The 14,838-nt window shown below is 56.7% G+C and overlaps 1 protein-coding gene across 3 annotated transcripts in view; it reads right to left on the bottom strand.

Annotated features, from left to right (window-relative positions):
* KPNA3 (karyopherin subunit alpha 3) overlaps window positions 1-14,838 on the bottom strand; it is a 542,591-nt gene that overhangs the window by 200,438 nt on the left and 327,315 nt on the right. For all 3 annotated transcript variants that reach the window (XM_069205359.1, XM_069205360.1, XM_069205361.1), the window contains exon 14: window positions 3,818-3,889. In XM_069205359.1, the coding sequence (XP_069061460.1) occupies window positions 3,818-3,889 (72 nt within the window). The remainder of the gene's footprint in view (window positions 1-3,817; window positions 3,890-14,838) is intronic.

Below are 14,838 nucleotides of genomic sequence, written 5' to 3'. Positions count from 1 at the left end.
CTTTTTTTTTTCTTTTTTTTTTGTTTTAAACAAGCTACAGTTTGACACGTGGTGTTCAGAGGTAGAAACACAAACTTTCATAACTAAAGTGTGAAAGGAAATAAATGTGCATTTTAATGTTAAGAAAACACCCATCACAGGTAGTGCTAGGCAGTATATATGCTCCAAATAGTGGTCAGGACGCCTTCCTGGAACGCCTGTCGATGGTACTCACACAATGGGCACACATACCCTGGCTATTAGGTGGGGACTTTAGTGCAGTGCTAAATATCACTGTAGACCGCTCCACCCACCCACTATCGGGTACTAATGCATAAAGACAAGCGGAGGCACTGCAAAACTGTTTGCATGGCTGGACACTTGCAGATATATGGCGGGCCAGGAATGCAGAGAGTACTCCAATTCCCACCCATACAGAGTGCACATGAGACTTGATCGCGTTTTATGTACTGCTTCTCTACAGACGCAGATGACCCATGCCACATACCTGGGGAAAACACTTTCAGACCATAACTCATTAGAATTGACTATGATGTGGGGGAGGATATCTACACTGATCCAAACATGGTGTTTGCAGCCATCGCTGCTCTAAGATGCGGTGTTGAAAGAGGAAATAGCAGGGGTAATAACTAACTTCTTCACTGACAACACTGATACCGCTTCCTCTCCATTGGTGGAATGGTAGGCGTTCAAAGTGGTGGTAAGAGGAGCGGTGATGAGGGCAGCATCAGGAGCGTGGGTGGTAATATCAAGGGAGCTAAAACAAATAGAAGATAGACTGGGGCCCCTACAGAAGGAGGCGATCGGTATTGCAACACCCCCAAGCACAGCAATTACAGGAAGCCAGGGCCGAACATGCAGAGCTACTTGAACGCCTACGAAAAATCGACTATGCAAAATACAAAGAACGTACACATAGTGAAGGGGATAGGGCAGGTACACTCTTGGCACGCCTTATAAAAGAACCACCCCCACCCCAATTTTACACATTAAAACGCCACAACAAAGTAACATAACTACTCAATTAGAGATCAACGCAGCATTTCAAGACTATTACATAACCCTGTATTCCGCCCCACCAGTGCTGGACTGGGACCGCTTCGGCTCCTTTCTAACTGGCATTGAGCTCCTGACACTTAATGATGAAGCCAAACAAATCCTGGGAGCACAGATAACACAGGGGGAGATACGGACGGCCATTAAAGTTATGGTGCGTAACAAATCACCAGGATCAGATGGACTGCCGGCCGACTTCTATTCCTTGTATAGCTCCAAATTAGCCCCTCAACTGGAAAAATGATACTATGCCTCACTGACTGTAGGACACCTCCCAGATACTACTAAACAAGTAATGGTGACCTCATTGTTAAAGCCTGGGAAGACTGCAACAGATATTTCTTCCTATAGGCCCTTATCCCTACTGAACACAGATTATAAAATACTAGCAAAAATATTAGCGCAAAGGCTACTTAACTTTATAGGCAACCTGATCCATACAGACCAGTGCAAATTTGTACTGTCTCAAAATACTTCCTTAAATATACGCCAGCTTTATCATATGATAGACTCTGCCAGAGAGCGATACCCCCAAGCAGGTTGTCTCTCCTTAGATCTTCGCCAAGCATGCGACTCCTGAAACTGGGGCTATATGTTTGAAGTGTTGAAACGATTTGGGCTTCCCCATGAGTATATACGTTGGGTCCGATTGCTCTATGCTGCCCCTACGGCAAGAGCGCACACAGGGAAGAACCTTTGATGCTCCTATTATATTCATAGAGGTACTAGACAGGGACGCCCACTGTCTCCCCTGCTGTTTATCTTGGCGGTCGAACCCCTGGCGCACCGATTGAGACACGGCAGTGAGTCCTGGGGAATCGACGAAGGGAGAACAATGCACTCGATATCACTGTATGCCGACGACATTGTTCTATATGTGAGAAACCTCGGCCATAACCCGGGTACTGCTGCGCAGATATTTCACGATTTTGCACCATTGTCAGGGCTGGTCATCAATTATGACAAGTCCGTAGCATTCTCCTTCTGTGAAGACACAGTGGACTTTGGTGATAAGTGACTGCGAGTAGTCACAGATACCTTTTGATACCTAGGTAAACAGATTTACTGAACCCCACTAGACTTGCTGGAGGGCAATTTACAGAAAGCGATGACCTCACTCAAACCACAGATTCAGTATCAGAACATACCACTCTTGCTGCAAGTGGCCTTGCAGTACTGGAAACTTGTGTTAAAATATACAGCTGGTACGGTCCCCTATGCCCCGAATATCCCGCTGCTAGGACTCCCTGTCAGTACTGGAACATTATCCCACAGCCGAATACAAAGATGATGACAAGAAGGAGTAGACACGATTGGGTTGCTATTCAGAGATCATCACTTACTTACACGTACGGATTTCACACATGAACACAACCTATGAACCTCGCAATTCTTACTACATGCAAATATAATACATTATGTAAAAAACCATTGGGCCCCAGATGGCATAGAACCCCCCCACACATGACCTCATACATATTGTGTATACCATAGGACATGGGAAACACTTAATAAAATGGCTATACCGGGGACTTAGAATACATTTATTACAACCCCTGAAAGCTCTAAAAGTCAAATGGGAGATAGACGTGGGTAGAGAACTACCAGACAAAGAGTGGTCTTCCATCTTGGAATACCCTAGCCAGGTGTCCCGGAACACCAGATTTAAGTTTATACAATATGCTATATTGCATAGAGCGTATCTCACGCCACGTAAACTACATATATTATACCCTGCATTACCAACAACATGTCCCAGATGTGGGGTAGAAGAGGTAGAACTACTACACATGCTTTGGAGCTGTCCTAATATCTCCCAGTACTGGCATGGAGTGGGTACCGTTTTGGAGAAGGTAACAGGAAGCAATGTTTGGAAAACAGCAGAGGTACGTTTACTTGGGTTGTTTCCCCACACGAAAAAAGGAAGAGTGCCCTCTCTGTTAGCAGACTTGGCACTCTTATCGGCAAAACTCCTATTGACTAGACGCTGGAAGGCCACACTGGCACCCTCTGTAGCGCAATGGAGTATGGAAGTGTTGGAATGGGGAAGGGCTGAGAGTGCAGCCCTCAGAAGAGAGGAGAGTAAAGAACTGATAAGATTACCTATGGCTCTAAACTAGGATGAAATGCTTGATGATTTTAAGGCGGCATGTGAGGCAGAGGGTGTCCAGTTACAAATGTAGAGTTGTCCATGCTGAGCTACTATACGGGGCAAGGCCTAGCTGCTGCTGATTTTCTAAAAGCAGAAATGTGCTATTACAAAGATGCCGCCAGGCACAGATATTCAATAGGATCTCTCCCGAACTATAATAGAATAGTGGCTATGCGATAATGACAAATGGCTAAAATGATGACATGCCATTGCTAAGTTCCCCACATGAAAGCAAGATGTCAAACTAAAAGGTGGAGGGAAGAATGTTAAATGTTACGTGTTTAAAAGTATTAAATAGAACACAATTTAATTTGATGCAACACACTATGATGAATAAGTACTATGTATCCAAATGGTAGTCAAGAATACATGCTGACATAATATTTGGAAGCAAGATTATATACCAAACTGCATAATGTAATACTGAGACACCAAGTTAATATTGTTATGTGTTATATGCTGTGTAACATGTTATCCTGAATTATGCTGTGCAAGCTACTGTATGACATACTAAAATCAATAAAAATGTGTTTAAAAAAAGAAAATGGCCATCACAGAACAACAAATCAAGAGCCATGATTTTTAAATGTCAAAAGGCAAACTACTAACCTGATCTTTTTTGCCACTTATTGTCAAATTGCTTATTGCCCAGGCAGCTTCCTTCTGTGTTCCAAAGTCTCCCTAAAAAGAAAATCAAAACATGTTATTCAAATTTCTGATACTTTGTTTTCGTTATCATCAATACTGTATTTCTCTTTGTGCCAATATTTCCTATTGGAAATCTAAGATCTACCTATGCATATAAAGTTATTACAGGTTCTTAACTACTGGTGGCAGGGTTCATAAGTACAGTACAAGCTGCAAACCAATTGATACAAGTAACATTTTTCATTAACAATCAGTATCTATGGTAGAGGCATGTGCAGTACCCTTTAAACCAGTAGCGTCACATGCAGTACCCTTTAAACCAGTGAACTGGCGACAGACATGGAACAAAAGAGTACTGAGTCTTCAACACTGTCGGACCAACTTTACCCAACAATCTAGCCTCAATTTACATAAAGCATTTTGTGAAAAGAAACTTTAGACAACACTACTACCCTGCAGATGTAAATACATTATGTTTCCTGAGCAAGTGATTAAAGATCCTTTCTTGTGTGTCAAATTCAGCTGAGCTGCAGCCACAAACAGACAATTAGACAATTTAAGCCCATAACAGGCTTAAATACAAGAGACCTTCATGAAGCCAATCCAAGCTTTGAAATGCCCCTCGATTTGTGCAGTTATGAAAAGGCAACACACAGTTGATTCTAAATGGGGAAAGGTTCTGATGTCTTGAGTCGTCAACCTGGAGGTGGTACAAAAAGAAGTGTATACCCTTTCATGTGTCTACTGCTGCAGGTCTGATTCAGTCTGAAGTGCTGCAATGATGTCTCAAGAACAATGAGTACACTACTACTGCGTCTCTTCAGTGCATAAGTGTGAATCCTAGGTCTTTGATAATTTTCATAGATGTGAGCCATAGCAGGAAGCTGGCTCGCTATATGGTGAAGTAACAAGAAGTACACTGTGGTGTCCAGTGACTTACTAGTTGGTTTGCAGAGGCAAAAGTAGATAGGACTAATGCTCTATTTTGTGGTAGTGTGGGCGAGCAGTTAGGCTTATCAGAGGGTACTAAGCATTTGTTGTACTCGCAGCGGCAATAAAAGACTCAAAGAATAAATTTGAGACCAATTTAGAAAAACATTTTTTTATACATGTGCCCCAAACCCAAGAACTTCACAATCAGGTAAGTAGACATTTAAGTACACATACTTTGCAGTTTCAGAGATCAACACTTACTGCAATCTTCAGAGTTCTTTCCATCTTATCCCATGGAGGAAAAGCAATGCTCAGCGCACACAAGGTTAACAACGACTAACGAGGTTGGGCTAAGGGAGAAAAGGTAAATACTGGGCGCTGATGAGAACCACACCAAAAGGTCACACCAGGCAGCACTGGGGCGGCCAGGAGCAGGGGTGCCATAACATCCCAGGCTTTAGTGAAGCAGTCATTTAGCTGGGGAACTTGTAATGACCAATGACCAGCACATGCATTTAAAAAGGCTACCCAGTTCACTTACTATGTCTCAGAATCAACAGACACAGCAGGGGCATATCTGATCATGCATATATGCCTTCACGTGTGGTCTGATTCACCCTGTTTTAGGTGCGACTTACACCTGGCACATAGAACAGCAGGACTCGGTTTGGTGAGGTGTCCCAAAAGGTGGCACAACTGGTGCTGCAGCCCGCAAGTCCCCTCCACAGTACCCCAGGATCTAGATAACAGGGTTACCATTTACTAGGGACTTACAGTGGGTGCCAACTGGGCTGTTTTGGGGAAAGAGATCTGGCACTGGGGACCTGGTTAGCAAGCACCCAGTGCACTAACAGTCAAAGCCACATCAGGAACCCAGCAAAAAGTGGGGGCTAACCATGCCAAAAAGGGTGCTATCTTACAACCATCTGTAACCAATGGGTCAGGGTAGTCCATGGCATGACTAGCTGAGGTACCTGGAATTGCAGGCGGCCTAGGGCAGGTAAGAGGCAGGGCGGGTGGGTGACTTGGAGGGTAAGAAGCAGGGCAAGGGCAAGAAGCAGGGCAAGGGCAAGGGCAAGAAGCAGGGCAAGGGCAAGAAGCAGGGCAAGGGCAAGAAGGGTGGGGAGTGTAAGAAGCAGGGCAAGGGTAAGAAGGAGAGCAGGTGGGAGAGTAAGAAGCCGGGCAGGTGGGAGGGGGAGGGTAAGAAGCCAGGCGGGCGGGTGGGTGGGAGGGGGAGGGTAAGAAGCCATTGGAGGGGGAGGGTAAGAAGCCAGGCGGGTGGGTGGGTGGGAGGGGGAGGGTAAGAAGCCAGGCGGGTGGGTGGGAGGGAGGGGGAGGGTAAGAAGCCGGGTGGGTGGGAGGGAGGGGGAGGGTAAGAAGCCAGGCGGGTGGGTGGGAGGGGGAGGGTAAGAAGCCAGGCGGGTGGGTGGGAGGGGGAGGGTAAGAAGCCGGGTGGGTGGGGGAGGGTAAGAAGCCGGGTGGGTGGGGGAGGGTAAGAAGCCAGGCGGGTGGGTGGGTGTGTGGGGGAGGGTAAGAAGCCAGGCGGGTGGGTGGGTGGGGGAGGGTAAGAAGCCAGGCGGGTGGGTGGGTGGGGGAGGGTAAGAAGCCAGGCGGGAGGGTGGGTGTGAGGGGGAGGGTAAGAAGCCAGGCGGGTGGGTGGGTGGGAGGGGGAGGGTAAGAAGCCGGGTGGGTGGGTGGGAGGGGGAGGGTAAGAAGCCAGGCGGGTGGGTGGGTGGGAGGGGGAGGGTAAGAAGCCAGGCGGCTGGGTGGGTGGGAGGGGGAGGGTAAGAAGCCAGGCGGCTGGGTGGGTGGGAGGGGGGGTGGGAGGGTAAGAAGCCAGGCGGGTGGGTGGGGGGGAGGGTAAGAAGCCAGGCGGGTGGGTGGGGGGGAGGGGGAGGGTAAGAAGCCAGGCGGGTGGGTGGGAGGGGGAGGGTAAGAAGCCAGGCGGGTGGGTGGGAGGGTAAGAAGCCGGGTGGGTGGGTGGGTTGGGTAAGAAGCCGGGTGGGTAGGTGGGAGGGGGAGGGTAAGAAGCCAGGCGGGTGGGTGGGAGGGGGAGGGTAAGAAGCCAGGCGGGTGGGTGGGAGGGGGAGGGTAAGAAGCCAGGCGGGTGGGTTGGGTAAGAAGCCGGGTGGGTGGGTGGGAGGGGGGAGGGTAAGAGGGGGGAGGATAAGAAGCCGGGTGGGTGGGAGGGGGAGGGTAAGAAGCCAGGCGGGTGGGTGGGAGGGGGAGGGTAAGAAGCAAGGCGGGTGGGTGGGTAAGAAGCCAGGCGGGTGGGTGGGTGGGTAAGAAGCCAGGCGGGTGGGTGGGTGGGGGAGGGTAAGAAGCAAGGCGGGTTGGTGGGAGAGGGAGGGTAAGAAGCAAGGCGGGTGGGTGGGAGAGGGAGGGTAAGAAGCCAGGCGGGAGGGTAAGAAGCCGGGCTTAAGAAGCCGGGCGGGTGAGGGGAGGGTAAGAAGCCGGGCTTAAGAAGCCGGGCGGGTGGGCAGGTGAGGAGAGGGTAAGAAGCCAGCCTTTAGGTGGATTAAGAAGCCGGGTAGGTAGGTGGATTAAGAAGCAGGGTGGGTGGGTGAGATGGAGGGTTAAGAAGCAGGGTGGGTGGGAGGGTTAAGAAGCAGGGTGGGTGGGAGGGTTAAGAAGCAGGGTGGGTGGGATGGAGGGTAAGAAGCATTGGGAGGGTAAGAAGCAGGGTGGGCGGGAAGGCAGGTAAGAAGCAGGGTGGGATGGAGGATAATAAGCAGGGTGGGCGGGCGCAATAGAGGGTAAGAAGCAGGGCGGGATGGAGGTTAAGAAGCAGGGTGGGCAGGATGGAGGGTAAGAAGCAGGGTGGGCGGGATGGAGGGTAAGAAGCAGGGTGGGCGGGCGGGATGGAGGGTAAGAAGCAGGGTGGGCGGGCGGGATGGAGGGTAAGAAGCAGGGTGGGCGGGATGGAGGGTAAGAAGCAGGGTGGGCGGGCGGGATGGAGGGTAAGAAGCAGGGTGGGCGGGCGGGATGGAGGGTTAGAAGCAGGGCGGGATGGAGGATAAAAAGCAGGGTGGGCGGGCGGGAAGGCGGGTAAGAAGCAGGGTGGGATGGATGATAAGAAGCAGGGTGGGCAGGCGCAATAGAGGGTAAGAAGCAGGGCGGGATGGAGGATAAGAAGCAGGGTGGGCGGGCGGGATGGAGGGTAAGAAGCAGGGTGGGCGGGCAGGATCGAGGGTAAGAAGCAGGGTGGGCGGGCAGGATCGAGGGTAAGAAGCAGGGTGGGCGGGCAGGATCGAGGGTAAGAAGCAGGGTGGGCGGGATGGAGGGTAAGAAGCAGGGTGGGCAGACGCAATAGATGGTAAGAAGCAGGGCGGGATGGAGGATAAGCAGCAGGGTGGGCGGGCGGGAAGGCGGGTAAGAAGCAGGGTGGGATGGAGGATAAGAAGCAGGGTGGGCGGGCGCAATAGAGGGTAAGAAGCAGGGCGGGCGGGATGGAGGATAAGAAGCAGGGTGGGTGGGCAGGAGGATAAAAAGCAGGGTGGGCGGGATGGAGGGTAAGAAGCAGGGTGGGCGGGATGGAGGGTAAGAAGCAGGGTGGGCGGGATGGAGGGTAAGAAGCAGGGTGGGCGGGATGGAGGATAAGAAACAAGGTGGGCGGGATAGAGGGTAAGGAGCAGGGTGGGCGGGATAGAGGGTAAGGAGCAGGGTGGGCGGGATAGAGGGTAAGGAGCAGGGTGGGCGGGATAGAGGGTAAGGAGCAGGGTGGGCGGGATAGAGGGTAAGGAGCAGGGTGGGCGGGCGGGAAGGCAGGTAAGAAGCAGGGTGGGATGGAGGATAAGAAGCAGGGTGGGCAGGCGCAATAGAGGGTAAGAAGCAGGGCGGGCGGGATGGAGGATAAGAAGCTGGGTGGGCGGAATAGAAGGTAAGCAGGGTGGGCGGGCGGAATAGAGGGTAAGCAGGGAGGGCGGGATGGAGGGTAAGAAGCAGGGCGGGATGGAGGATAAGCAGCATTGGGAGGGTAAGAAGCAGGGTGGGCGGGATGGAGGGTAAGGTGGGAGGGTAAGAAGCAGTGCAGGCGATAGGGAGGGTAAGAAGCAGGGTGGGTGATTGGGAGGGTAAGAAGCAGGGTGGATGGGCGGGATGGAGAGTAAGAAGCAGGGTGGATGGGCGGGATGGAGGGTAAGAAGCAGGGTGGGTGGGCAGGATGGAGGGTAAGAAGCAGGGCAGGCGGGCAGGATGGAGGGTAAGAAGCAGGGCAGGCGGGCAGGAGGGTAAGAAGCAGGGGGGCGGGCAATTGGGAGGGTAAGAAGCAGGGTGGGTGGATCGGGAAAAAAGGCGGGTCTGGGAAAGAAGGTGGGTGGGTGTATGGAAAAGAAGGTGGGTGGGCGTATGGAAAAGAAGGCGGGTGGGTGGGTAAAGAAGGCAGGTGGGAGGGCGGGAGGTAAATAAGGCAGGCGGGTGGAAGGGAGGGAGGGAAAGAAGGTGGGAGGGAGGGAAAGAAGGTGGGAGGGAGGGAAAGAAGGCGGGAGGGAGGGAGGGTGGGAGGGAGGGAGGGTGGGAGGGAGGGAAAGAAGGCAGGCGGGTGGGAGGGAGGGAGGGAAAGAAGGCAGGCGGGTGGGAGGGAGGGAGGGAAAGAAGGCAGGCGGGAGGGAGGGAAAGAAGGCAGGCGGGAGGGAGGGAAAGAAGGCAGGCGGGAGGGAGGGAGGGAGGGAAAGAAGGCAGGCGGGAGGGAAAGAAGGCAGGCGGGAGGGAGGGAGGGAAAGAAGGCAGGCGGGTGGGAGGGAGGGAAAGAAGGCAGGCGGGTGGGAGGGAGGGAAAGAAGGCAGGCGGGTGGGAGGGAGGGAGGGAAAGAAGGCAGGCGGGTGGGAGGGAGGGAGGGAAAGAAGGCAGGCGGGTGGGAGGGAAAGAAGGCAGGCGGGTGGGAGGGAAAGAAGGCAGGCGGGTGGGAGGGAAAGAAGGCAGGCGGGTGGGAGGGAAAGAAGGCAGGCGGGTGGGAGGGAAAGAAGGCGGGTGGGAGGGAGGGAGGGAAAGAAGGCAGGCGGGTGGGAGGGAGGGAGGGAAAGAAGGCAGGCGGGTGGGAGGGAGGGAGGGAAAGAAGGCAGGCGGGTGGGAGGGAGGGAGGGAAAGAAGGCAGGCGGGTGGGAGGGAGGGAGGGAAAGAAGGCAGGCGGGTGGGAGGGAAAGAAGGCAGGCGGGTGGGAGGGAAAGAAGGCAGGCGGGTGGGAGGGAAAGAAGGCAGGCGGGTGGGAGGGAAAGAAGGCAGGCGGGTGGGAGGGAAAGAAGGCAGGCGGGTGGGAGGGAAAGAAGGCAGGCGGGTGGGAGGGAGGGAAAGAAGGCAGGCGGGTGGGAGGGAGGGAAAGAAGGCAGGCGGGTGGGAGGGAGGGAAAGAAGGCAGGCGGGTGGGAGGGAGGGAAAGAAGGCAGGCGGGTGGGAGGGTGGGAAAGAAGGCAGGCGGGAGGGAGGGAGGGAAAGAAGGCAGGCGGGAGGGAGGGAGGGAAAGAAGGCAGGCGGGAGGGAGGGAGGGAAAGAAGGCAGGCGGGTGGGAGGGAGGGAAAGAAGGCAGGCGGGTGGGAGGGAGGGAAAGAAGGCAGGCGGGTGGGAGGGAGGGAAAGAAGGCAGGCGGGTGGGAGGGAGGGAGGGAAAGAAGGCAGGCGGGTGGGAGGGAAAGAAGGCAGGCGGGTGGGAGGGAAAGAAGGCAGGCGGGTGGGAGGGAAAGAAGGCAGGCGGGTGGGAGGGAAAGAAGGCAGGCGGGTGGGAGGGAGGGAGGGAAAGAAGGCAGGCGGGTGGGAGGGAGGGAGGGAAAGAAGGCAGGCGGGTGGGAGGGAGGGAGGGAAAGAAGGCAGGCGGGTGGGAGGGAAAGAAGGCAGGCGGGTGGGAGGGAAAGAAGGCAGGCGGGTGGGAGGGAAAGAAGGCAGGCGGGTGGGAGGGAAAGAAGGCAGGCGGGTGGGAGGGTGGGAAAGAAGGCAGGCGGGTGGGAGGGTGGGAGGGAGGGAAAGAAGGCAGGTGGGTGGGAGGGAAAGAAGGCGGGTGGGTGGGAGGGAAAGAAGGCAGGCGGGTGGGGGAGGGAGGGAAAGAAGGCAGGCGGGTGGGAGGGTAAGAAGGCAGGCGGGTGGGAGGGTGGGAGGGTAAGAAGGCAGGCGGGTGGGAGGGTGGGAGGCAAAGAAGGCAGGCGGGTGGGAGGGTGGGAGGGAAAGAAGGCAGGCGGGTGGGAGGGTGGGAGGGAAAGAAGGCAGGCGGGTGGGAGGGTGGGAGGGAAAGAAGGCAGGCGGGTGGGAGGGTGGGAGGGAAAGAAGGCAGGCGGGTGGGAGGGAAAGAGGGTGGGAGGGTGGGAGGGAAAGAAGGCAGGTGGGTGGGAGGGTGGGAGGGAAAGAAGGCAGGCGGGTGGGAGGGTGGGAGGGAAAGAAGGCAGGCGGGTGGGAGGATGGGAGGGAAAGAAGGCAGGCGGGTGGGAGGGAAAGAAGGCAGGCGGGTGGGAGGGAAAGAAGGCGGGTGGGTGGGAGGGAAAGAGGGTGGGAGGGTGGGAGGGAAAGAAGGCAGGTGGGTGGGAGGGTGGGAGGGAAAGAAGGCAGGTGGGTGGGAGGGTGGGAGGGAAAGAAGGCAGGCGGGTGGGAGGGAAAGAAGGTGGGTGGGAGGGAAAGAAGGCAGGCGGGTGGGGGAGGGAAAGGAGGCAGGCGGGTGGGAGGGAAAGAAGGCAGGCGGGTGGGAGGGTGGGAGGGAAAGAAGGCAGGCGGGTGGGAGGGTAAGAAGGCAGGCGGGTGGGAGGGTAAGAAGGCAGGGGGGTGGGAGGGTAAGAAGGCAGGCGGGTGGGAGGGTAAGAAGGCAGGCGGGTGGGAGGGTAAGAAGGCAGGCGGGTGGGGGAGGGAGGGAAAGAGGCAGGCAGGTGGGAGGGTGGGAAAGAAGGCAGGTGGGTGGGGGAGGGAGGGAAAGAAGGCAGGCGGGTGGGAGGGTGGGAAAGAAGGCAGGCGGGTGGGAGGGAAAGAAGGCAGGCGGTGGGAGGGAAAGAAGGCGGGAGGGTGGGAGGGAAAGAAGGCAGGCGGGTGGGAGGGTGGGAGGGAAAGAAGGCAGGCGGGTGGGAGGGTGGGAGGGTGGGAGGGAAAGAAGGCAGGCGGGTGGGAGGGAAAGAAGGCAGGTGGGAGGGAAAGAAGGAAGGCGGGTGGGAGGGAGGTAAAGAAGGCGGGTGGGAGGGAGGTAAGTAAAGAAGGCAGGCGGGTGGGAGGGAGGTAAAGAAGGCAGGTGGGAAGGAGGTAAAGAAGGCAGGTTGGTGGGAGGGAAAGAAGACAGGCGGGTGGGATGGTGGGAGGGAAAGAAGACAGGCGGGTGGGAGGGAAAGAAGACAGGCGGGTGGGGAGGGTGGGAGGGAAAGAAGGCAGGCGGGTGGGAGGGAGGGAAAGAAGGCGGGTGGGAGGGAGGGAAAGAAGGCAGGCAGGCGGGAGGGAGGGAAAGAAGGCAGGCGGGTGGGAGGGAAAGAAGGCAGGCGGGTGGGAGGGAAAGAAGGCAGGCGGGTGGGAGGGAGGGAGGGAAAGAAGGCAGGCGGGTGGGAGGGAGGGAAAGAAAGAAGGCAGGCGGGTGGGAGTGAGGGAAAGAAGGCAGGCGGGTGGGAGTGAGGGAAATAAAGAAGGCAGGCGGGTGGGAGTGAGGGAAATAAAGAAGGCAGGCGGGTGGGAGGGAGGGAAAGAAGGCAGGCTGGTGGGAGGGAGGGAAAGAAGGCAGGTGGGAGGGAGGGAGGTAAAGAAGGCAGGGAGGGAGGTAAAGAAGGCAGGGAGGGAGGTAAAGAAGGCAGGGAGGGAGGTAAAGAAGGCAGGTGGGAGGGAGGGTGGGAGGGAAAGAAGGCAGGCGGGTGGGACGGAAAGAAGGCAGGCGGGTGGGAGGGAAAGAAGGCAGGCGGGTGGGAGGGTGGCAGGGAAAGAAGCCAGGCGGGTGGGAAAGAAGGAGGGAAAGAAGGCAGGTGGGTGGGAGGGAAAGAAGGCGGATGGGTGGGAGGGAAAGAAGGCGGGAGGGAAAGAAGGCGGTGGGTGAGTGGGTGGGAAAGAAGGCGGGTGGGAGGGAAAATGGGTGGGAGGGGAGGGAGGGAGGTAAAGTGGGTGAGAGGGAGGGAATGAAGGCAGGTGGGTGGGTGGGAGGGAGGGAATGAAGGCAGGTGGGTGGGTGGGAGGGAGGGAATGAAGGCAGGCGGGTGGGAGGGAAAGAAGGCAGGCGGGTGGGGGAGGGAGGGAAAGAAGGCAGGCGGGTGGGAGGGAGGGAATGAAGGCGGGTGGGAGGGAGGGAATGAAGGCAGGTAGGTGGGTGGGAGGGAATGAAGGCAGGTAGGTGGGTGGGAGGGAATGAAGGCAGGTAGGTGGGAGGGAGGGAATATAGGTGGGTGGGTGGGAGGGAGGGAATATAGGTGGGTGGGTGGGAGGGAGGGAGGGAATGAAGGCGGGTGGGAGGGAATGAAGGTGGGTGGGAGTGAGGGAATGAAGGTGGGTGGGTGGGAGGGAATGAATGAAGGCGGGTGGGAGGGAGGGAATGAAGGCAGGTGGGTGGGAGGGAATGAAGGCAGGTGGGTGGGAGGGAGGGAATGAAGGCGGGTGGGAGGGAGGGAATGAAGGCGGGTGGGTGGGTGGGAGGGAGGGAATGAAGGCGGGTGGGTGGGTGGGAGGGAGGGAATGAAGGCGGTGGGTGGGTGGGAGGGAGGGAATGAAGGCAGGTGGGTGGGAGGGAGGGAATGAAGGCAGGCAGGTGGGTGGGAGGGAGGGAATGAAGGCAGGTGGGTGGGTGGGAGAGAGGGAATGAAGGCAGGTGGGTGGGAGGGAGGGAATGAAGGCGGGTGGGAGGGAATGAAGGCAGGCAGGTGAGTGGGTGGGAGGGAGGGAATGAAGGCAGGTGGGTGGGTGGGAGGGAGGGAATGAAGGCGGGTGGGAGGGAATGAAGGCAGGTGGGTGGGTGGGAGGGAGGGAATGAAGGCAGGTGGGTGGGTGGGAGGGAGGGAATGAAGGTGGGTGGGAGGGAGGGAATGAAGGCAGGTGGGTGGGTGGGAGGGAGGGAATGAAGGCAGGTGGGTGGGTGGGAGGGAATGAAGGCAGGTGGGTGGGTGGGAGGGAGGGAATGAAGGCAGGTGGGTGGGTGGGTGGGTGGGAGGGAGGGAATGAAGGCAGGTGGGAGGGAGGGAATGAAGGCAGGTGGGAGGGAGGGAATGAAGGCAGGTGGGTGGGAGGGAATGAAGGCAGGTGGGTGGGAGGGAATGAAGGCAGGTGGGTGGGAGGGAATGAAGGCAGGTGGGAGGGAATGAAGGCAGGTGTGGGTGGGTGGGTGCTTGGGAAAGAAGGCAGTGCGGGTGGGTGGGTGCTTGGGAAAGAAGGCGGTGCGGGTGGGTGGGTGCTTGGGAAAGAAGGCGGTGCGGGTATAAGAAGGCCGGGCGGGTATAAGAAGGCCGGGCGGGTATAAGAAGGCGGTGCTAGGGAAAGAAGGTGGTGCAGGTGGGAGGGAAAGATGGCGGTGCGGGTGGGTGGGAGGGAAAGATGGCAGGTGGGAGGGAGGGAATGAAGGCAGGTGGGTGGGTGGGAGGGAGGGAATGAAGGTGGGTGGGAGGGAGATAATGAAGGTGGGTGGGTGGGAGGGAATGAAGGTGGGTGGGTGGGTGGTAGGGAATGAAGGCAGGTGGGTGGGTGGTAGGGAATGAAGGCAGGTGGGTGGGTGGGAGGGAATGAAGGCGGGTGGGTGGGAGGGAGGGAATGAAGGCGGGTGGGTGGGAGGGAGGGAATGAAGGCGGGTGGGTGGGAGGGAATGAAGGCGGGTGGGTGGGTGGGAGGGAATGAAGGCGGGTGGGAGGGAGGGAATGAAGGCAGGTGGGTGGGAGGGAGGGAATGAAGGCAGGTGGGTGGGAGGGAGGGAATGAAGGCAGGTGGGTGGGAGGGAGACAGGGAATGAAGGCGGGTGGGAGGGAATGAAGGCGGGTGGGAGGGAGGGAATGAAGGCGGGTGGGTGGGTGTTAGGGAATGAAGGCGGGTGGGTGGGAGGGAGGGAATGAAGGCGGGTGGGTGGGTGGGAGGGAGGGAATGAAGGCGGGTGGGTGGGTGGGAGGGAGGGAGGGAATGAAGGCGGGTGGGTGGGAGG

Source organism: Pleurodeles waltl, chromosome 8 (assembly GCF_031143425.1).
Source record: "Pleurodeles waltl isolate 20211129_DDA chromosome 8, aPleWal1.hap1.20221129, whole genome shotgun sequence".
Classification (NCBI taxonomy): domain Eukaryota; kingdom Metazoa; phylum Chordata; class Amphibia; order Caudata; family Salamandridae; genus Pleurodeles; species Pleurodeles waltl.
The sequence above is the reverse complement of the archived record's forward strand: the minus strand, read 5'-3'. Positions and strand labels throughout refer to the sequence as shown.